The sequence below is a fragment of the Nicotiana tabacum genome, chromosome 23 (genome assembly GCF_000715075.1).
Source record: "Nicotiana tabacum cultivar K326 chromosome 23, ASM71507v2, whole genome shotgun sequence".
Lineage (NCBI taxonomy): Eukaryota > Viridiplantae > Streptophyta > Magnoliopsida > Solanales > Solanaceae > Nicotiana > Nicotiana tabacum.
The window spans coordinates 69091796-69100470 of NC_134102.1; the positions used below are offsets into that span (position 1 = coordinate 69091796).

Sequence of the window (8675 nt, forward strand, 5' to 3'; positions counted from 1 at the left end):
AACTAACCTTGCCTTAAACCTTTCTATACTTCCATCCGCCTTATGTTTAATTTTGTAAACTTATTTATTTCCAATTGTCTTCTCACCACGGGGAAGGGGTGCAATGTCCTAAGTTGCATTAGCCTCAATGGCCTTAAATTCTTTTAACATTGCTTCCTGCCAAGCAGGGTGCATTGATGCCTGCTGATAAATTATTGGTTCATGAACATTATCTAAAGCCTTTAGGAGACCCCGATTAGATAAACTTAGACTATTGAAGTAAACAGACTTTGGAAAAATAAGAATAGAAGTCAAAGTGATAGGTAAAGAAGAAAAAGCAGCACTACATACATAATACTTTAAGTAAGAGAGTTGGTGATGCTTCCTAAAAGGATATTTGGGAGGAATGGCAGGGGCATGAATTGAAGGAGAAGTAGGAAAGTCAGCTGCAGGACTTAGAGAAGAAGGAAGTATAGGGGCGAGATCAGGTGTAGAGGAAGATGAGGACTATGAAGAAGAAGATGGTGCAAAAATAGTCTGGTATGGGGAAGAAGTGTTTTAGTGGAAAAGAGTATTAGGGGTGAGATTAGTAGAAACAGGAGGGCCAAAGACAGAAGAATTAGGAATATTGGGGAACAAGGTCTTAGGGGAAGAGGACTTAGAATAAGGAAAGATATTTTCATGGAAAATAACATCTCTAGAAGTAAAGATCTTCTTGTCAGAAAGTTGCATCAGCTTGTATGCCTTTTTGCCAGGAGGATAACCAAGAAAAATATAAGGTGTAGATCTGGGAGAAAGTTTGTCTCTTAGAGGCTTGGGCACCACGGCATAACATAAGCAACTAAAACTCCTCAAATGACTATATGAAGGTTGGACTCCATATAAAACTTCAAATGGAGTTTTCCCAGATAATATAGAACTAAGAAATCTGTTTATTAAGTAGGTAGCTGTGAGTATGCAATCCCCACAAAAATAAAGTGGTAGTTTGGACTGGTATAAGAGTGCCCTAGCAGTCTCTAGGAGGTGTTTGTGTTTTCTCTCGATTACACCATTTTATTGAGGTGTATATGGACAAGAGGTGTGGTGTAAAACTCCTTTGGATTGAAAAGATTGGGTGGCTTCAAGGCTAGTACCAAGTTCTAGGGCATTATCTGTTCTAATGGGTTTAATTTTAAGGTTGAATTGAGTCTCAACCATTGAAAAGAATGATTTTAAAATAGAAAGTGCATTTTCTTTATTGTTTAGAAGGTGGGTCCAGGTGCCTCTACTGCATGGGAATGACTATTTGGAAAAAGGGGATCTTTGTTGTCTAGTAAGTGGGCATACATCACAAATGAAAGGTTGTCTATCACAAGATGGAACATTGATAAAAGTGATTTTTTGTAATTTTGAAAAAGGAAGGTGTCCCAGTCTATTGTGCCACAAAATGTGAGACTTATTCACAATGACATTATTTACATGAACTGAGAGTGGAAAGGAAACAGTAGAACAAACAGACTATGATTCTGTGGAACTGAGAGTGTTGGAATTGAGCAAGTAGAGCCCTAGCCATTTTACCAAGTCCCAATGTCTTCTTCAGAGAAGGGCCCTGTAGGAAACATGCATTTGAAGAGAAAGTTAAGAGCTAAGATGTGTCAAAAGTAAGTTTGCATACAGAAATGAGATTGTACTTAAATGTTGGTAAGTATAGTACTTTGGATAGGGAGACAAATGAATTAATCTGAACTGTACCAGTAGAAGTTACTTTAACTTTGTATCCATTAGGCAAAGTGACAAGAATAGAAGTTGGTAAGTCAACTTTACAGAGGTCATATGGTCTATTGCTCTAGAGTCTATAATCCAAGAATCAAGATCCAAATAAGACTTAGAACATGAACAAGAAACACAACTTATATGATAGAAACAAGAAAGTATACCTATAAAATTTGCGGAGGCAGTATGGAACTGATTATGGACTTCATCAACAACTTGCACATTTTGAAGGATGTTCATCAACTGCTTGTACTGATCTGTAGTTATAGTGGTGGATGTACTTGAACTCTCAGAGGTATTGTCAGCTTTAGTCTCATTATTCAAGTATATGGTGGCAACAACTCTAACATTTTTATTTCGAAACTCAAAGTTTTGGGGATAACCATGTAGTTTGTAGCACTGTTCTATCACATATCCATTCTTTTTGCAATACCTGAAGAATAACTTCCTAGGATCTGGAACCCCCTTTGCATCATAACTCACATTTTGATTTTGATTCTGACCGGTGAAATTATATCTTTGGGACTGAGGATTGTAAGTGGTGTTAGAATTGTTGAATGAGGAATTGGTGAAAGAGGGCTTAGAATTATTGAAAGAAGGCTTAGGATTATAATTAGCTCCAAAAAAGAAAGAGGCTGAGTCAGATTGAAACATACTCAAATTCTGAATACCTCTTTGTTTTTCATCCTAGATAACCAAAGAATAAGATTTGCTCACATTAGGCAGTGGCTCCATCATTAAGATGTTTCCTCTAGCATTATTGAAGATTTCATTTAATCCCATTAAAAATTGCATTAACTTCAAGTTCTGGTCCCTGTTTATCGTCTTATGCTTACCCCCATAATTGCATTCACAAACACAGTAAGATTCAATGTTTAAAGATTCCATCTCATCCCAAAGTCTCTTAACCTTGTTGAAATACCCACTCACATCATAAGAACCCTGGAAAACTAAACTCAGATCCTTCTGAACTTCATATATACGAGCACCATTGGATTGACCATAACATTGGCTCAATTCATCCCAAAGTCCTTTGGTAGTTTTGGAATATATGACACTTTGAGAAATGTCTGGATCTAAGTAATTAAGAATCCAACTAATGACCATATGATTACACTGTTCCCATTGGTCGAAGAGTGGAGAATCAATAGGAGGTCGAGTATAACTACTATTGATAAAACTTATTTTCTTCTTCGCAGAAAGTGCGATAATAATTCTCCTCCTCCAAGCACCAAAACATGTCCCGTTAAACTGTTTAGCAACTAACATAATCCCGTGATTATCAAATGAATGCAAATAGAAAGGATGAGAAGGGAAAAAATAAGTTCATCTTCAAATAGCAGAGATTGATTGTGGTTAGACTGTTCATCGTGGTCACTTACATCACCCATTGTAAACCAACAATATGAGACATAACTAATTGAAAAAATCAAACAACTATACTGCTCAACCAAAAGGATTTCTGAAAAAATATTACCAAGTCACAAGGAAGATTCCTTAAAAAGTGAGGTGTTGATCGGAATTTGCCATGAAATATCTTCGTTAAAGTTTCAGAAAATGCCAAAAACTCCTGAATTCAGTCATTGATATGCTCGTACATGAAGCTAAGAAGGGAAATTCAATCTACTCTCCGATTACAACCAGATTATGATCTTAAATTGATAGAAAATGAAACTAAAACAGAATGAAGACGAGCTTAGGGCTTCGTCCAACTGCAAACAACACATAATGAGGAGGAATAACCATGAAACTCAAATGCACAGACAGAAACTAGGTGATTTCCATTTGCTCTGGTACCATGTTAGGATCTGAAGAATTCAAAACTCAACACACGAGAAAAATCGGAGAAGAATTGTCTCACACAAAGAGAGAAAATTGATTTAATCAAAAATGATCGTCGTGCTTCCTTTAGAAGCTTCTATTACTTATATAAGATCCAAAATGTTTAACCGACCCGGAACCCACTACAAATGAAAAGAACTGGTATAAAATAATACAAACCTAGCTACAACCCAATACAAATAATTAAGCCTAAAGCAGTCAAAGCCCAAGTACAAGTAAAATATAGCTGACTAATTCTAACAGACACAACCATAACAAAGAAAGAAAAATGAGAAATAAAATAGAAACTAAAAATGCAAGGTAAAAAAGAAAACCTTCACCAAGTTACGAATCTCCGAAGAAATGAGGTAAATAGCACGAGGCCGCTTCTTGATCCTCTGAAGATACCTACTCCTCTCCAAAGATAAATAGTTTTCTTCCAATTTCTACTTTCATATCTCAACTCAAAATCTTCTTCAACAGACCCGATTTTGAGATATAGACAGAGAGACATGGGTTTGAGTGGGATTAAAGGCTTGAAGCTAGAAATAAGGGTTTTAGGAGAACGGGATAAATAATTTGGGAGAATGAGATTCTCAATGGGGAGCTATCACGACTGTAGGGTTTTAGGAGAATGGGAAAGATGGGTTTGGGGAAATGAGAGAAATAAAGAAACGTACGCTTCTCTTAAGCAATAAAATATGATATTTATTTATTAATTTTTTAATTTTAATCAAGAGAACTAGTCGACAAAGTCGCCACAATAGATATTTAGTAGCAACTATTGATGGGTTGCTACAAATGCCTCTTCAGCCAACTTTTGTTTCTAGGAAAAATAAAAACTTATCATACATTATGGGCGATCTATATAAAGCCGCCGCTAATATCTTACTTTTTGTAATGACTATATGGGTCGCCACTAAAGCTTCTACTTTTTGTGGCGATGCTTTTTGGTCGCTCCTAAAATTGTACCTTTTGTAGCACCTTAAGTGGTCGCCACTAAAAGTCGTTGCAAATGCCCTAATTTCTTGTAGTGTTTGATCCATAATTTATCCCTCCCATTTTTCATTGAACTTTTGTGTTACTCATCACATACATATTCTTTATTTTTATTTCTTTTTATTGGTCAAGTACAAATTTATTCGTACAATTCAACTTATATTCTTCTATTATGATTTACATATACACAATAAAATTTTCTAATGTCAGTTGCTATTATCTCTATCACTAATAATACTAATCTTTGTAGGTGTACACCATGAAATTAACAAGAATCTACTAGCCCTACCAAGGAAAGCATATGTTTAACAACTTTGCGACGTGAAGCATTTGTAACCATAGTCACTGTTGCTCTTATTCACAATTAAATTGTATAGTGTTATAGTATAAAAAAATGAGAAAACTGTCATGCTGAATATTTAAAATTATAGAAGAACTGCATAATTGAAGTCAACATAATACTAACAAAATAAACATAATACTAACAAAATAAAGACAACATATGGTAAACAAAAGATGACTTTTAATGTAATGACCTGATCGGTCGTTCTATGTAATTACCCCCCATTACCCCTTTATTTGCGTCACATATGTGAATTTATGCTCTTATGATCTGCGAGGTTGATTAGTTTCATTCCGGGAGGCTTTCGGGTTGATTTGGACCCTTGATTCTAGACTTAGAAGCTTTAATTTGAAAATATTGACCAAACTTTAAATTTTCTGAAAACGACCCCGGAACTATAATTTTACGACTCCGATAGCTTTGTATTGTGATTTCGGACTTGGGCGTATGCCCGGAATTGATTTTGAAAGTCCGTAGGTTGATTTGTATTGATTTGCCGAAATTTGATAATTTTAAGTTGAAAGGTTTGACCGTAGGTTGACTTTTAGCTATTGAGCTTGGAAATTTATTTTGGTACTTGAAATAGGTCCGTTATGGTATTAAGAACTTGTCTGTAAAATTTGGCGTCATTCGGAGTTGAATTGACATGAATCGGATGCGTAGTTTAATTTTAGAAGTTCTTGAAATTCTCTTTGAAAATCATACATTTTAGAGTTTAATTCGTAGTTTTAGATGTTATTTTTGTGTTTTAATCGCGGGAGCGAGTTTGTATGATATATTTAAACTTGTGTGAATATTTGGTTTGGAGCCTCGAGGGCTCGAGTGAGTTTCGGACGCTTAGCAGAGTGTTGTTGAAAATGTTAGAGTTGCTGGTTTTCTGCAGGCCTCTGATCCCGCATTTGCGAGCTTTTTGTTCGCATTTGCGAATTCAGGCCAAGCCTGCTACGTTCGCATTTGCGAACCCAATTTTTGTATTTGCGAACCCAGTTTTTGCATTTGCAAAGTCTTCTGGGATGGGTTAGAATCGCCATTGCGATGACCGTGTCGCAATTGCGAGGGCAACAGTGATCGCAAATGCAATCCAACCTTCGCATTTGCGAAGAGGCCCTCAAGATTTCAGTGCCACAATTGCGAGGCTTTATTCGCAATTGCGAGGGTTGACAATTACGAACCCATGTCGCAATTGCGACATCTGCAACTGTTCAAATAGTTGAGAGACGGGATTTTTGTGTTCATTCTCTTATTTTTGAACCCTAGACTCGGTAGGAGACGACTTAGAGAGGGGAATTTTACCTACAAACCTTGGTTTAGAGATCCTAATCTATTTATAATCATATTCCATCAACTTATCTTAGATTTTAATATCAAAATCATGTGAATCAAAGTAGAAATTTATGAAACTTTGTCAAGTTTTTGAAAAATAAGAAATTGAGTTTTGAGAGTCGATTTGGACTCAGATTTTGAAACTAATCGCATATATAAACTCGTGGAGTCATGGGTAGACGGAATCTACCATTGGACTCATGTTTCGGCCGGGCGGGTTTCGGGTTGACTTTTGTTGGCTTTTTGAAAAAAAGTATAAAAATCTTAACTTTATCTATTGTAATTGAATTCCCTAGCATTGTTTTATGTTATTGAGTCAATTTTGGTTAGATTTGAGCCGTGTGGAGGCGGACTTTAAGGAAAAAGCTATTTTCGAGTTGTGAATTGGCCTATTTGAGGTAAGTGTCTTTCCTAACTTCGTGTGAGAGAACTACCCCTTAGGATTGGTATTGTTTGATTTAATTGTACTAAGTGAAATCCGTGTATGCAAGGTGAACTGGTTATACGTAGTATTTGACCGGTTTAGGCTACTTAGACTATTTCCATACTTTAATTGAAATGCCATATTATGTTCTAGATTCTCATAGTTATATCATCCTTAATTGTGTTAGACTATCCTTAAATGCTTTAGTTGAATTGTTTAGTAATTGTCCTACATCTTACTTGCTAAATTTCTCCCATGCTTTAGTTGAACCTATTGCCCCTTTATTGTCACATGTTATCTCTTCATTGTTAATTATTATTATTAAATTAATTGTTCATGTTGCCCTTTTATTTGTTGACTTTCGTTATTTGATACTCATTGTTGAAGATTGTTTCCTTTATTGTGAGTTAGTCTTATCTAATATTGTTGTTACACGTTATTTTTCCCATTGTTGAGTTATTTGATGCAGAGGTTGTGGAACTTGTTAATACGTTGAGGCGATATTGGTTAGTGTTGAAATATCTACACTATTGAGCATTTTTCATCCATTATTGTTGTTGATATTCTCATATACGTTGTGTTGGAGCCATGGGTTATAGTTGTGGAAACATTGCTTTTGTTGTTGTTGGCAAGTTGTGATGTGTGGGTACTTGTGGTGCGATATTGTTATTGTGAAATGATGTTGATGCGCATGCGGCGGTATAAGGCTTGGGTTGATATGCATGCGACGATATAAGGTGGGACTTATGCGCGTGTTGCTTGTAGGGGAACTAGGTAAAGCCACACAACATCATAAGATTGGCTAAAGTGCGTTTAGCTATTTCGAGAAAACTATTTTAAAAATCTATTTTCAAATGTAAGGCTCACGCGGAGGCATAAGGAATGATTATGATTGAAATTGAGGAAGGTGCATACGAGGCGGTACCTCGATTGTTATTCTTGGATATACGAGGCGGTTTCTCGATTTTGATTTTAATATACACGAGGCGGTACCTCGATGTGATTCTTGTTGTTGTTTCATGTTGCAAAGTGTTTCGGTGGAGAATTATATCTGTTGTTTCATCCTTTAGTGTTATATCAAATTGTTGTCCGTACACGGTCATTGTAGTCCTTTAGTTGTTTCTTTCATGCTATTTCTACCATTGATTTTCCCGATTTTAGATCATGTTATCATCTTGTTCCGTATTAGTTGCTTTCTTACTTCCCATTTTATATCTGTATTTCATTTTTTACTATCTATTTCATACCCTAGTAGGTGTCTTGACACGGCCTCGTCACTACTCCATTGAGGTTAGGCTTGATACTTGCTGGGTATTGTTGTGGTATACTCATACTATGTTTCTGCACATCATAATGTGCAGATCTAGGTACGTCTGCTCGTGCCGGTAGATAGAGAGTTTTTCTAGCTGCTTTTACCAGAGACTTCAAGGTATGCCTGCTCGCGTTCGTAGGTCTCGGAGTCACCTTCCCTTATTTTTCATTACTGTTGTATTTCCTTTTTGTACATTGATGTAGTAGCACTCCAGTAGGATTCTATAGAGCTTATGACTCAGTTTCACCGATTTGGGGGTGTGAGATTGTGAGATTCTTTTTACAGACTGTTTTATCCATTATTTAGTCGCTTTCAATATCTTGTATTTATATATCTGTTCAGTGGTTGCTCTTTGTAGGCTTACCTAGTCGTAGAGACTAGGTGCCATCACGATATCCTTCGAAGGGAATTTAGGGTCGTGACAAGTTGGTATCAGAGCACTAGGTTCATAGGTGCTACGAGTCATAAGCGGGATTAGTAGAGTCTTGTGGATCGGTACATAGAAGTCTGTACTTATCTTCGAGAGGCTACGAAACTATTAGGAAAACTTAACTTCTTTGATTCCTTATCGTGCGAATTGGTTGATTTCGAAAACTAAATCTTTGACATTCTATTCTCTCACAGATGGTGAGGACACGCACCGCAAGATCCGACGATCAGACACCACGCCCCCTGCTAGAGCCGTGAGAGGCCGGGGCAGGGGCAGGGGCAGAGGCCGAGGA

General features: G+C 36.6%; 1 protein-coding gene across 1 annotated transcript; it reads right to left on the minus strand.

Annotated features, from left to right (window-relative positions):
- Positions 1-2418: 2418 nt before the first annotated feature.
- Positions 2419-3000, minus strand: LOC142177205 (uncharacterized). The gene has a single exon (XM_075245670.1). It carries the CDS (start codon positions 2998-3000, stop codon positions 2419-2421), a length of 582 nt encoding a protein of 193 aa, XP_075101771.1.
- Between the last annotated feature and the right edge of the window lie 5675 nt (positions 3001-8675).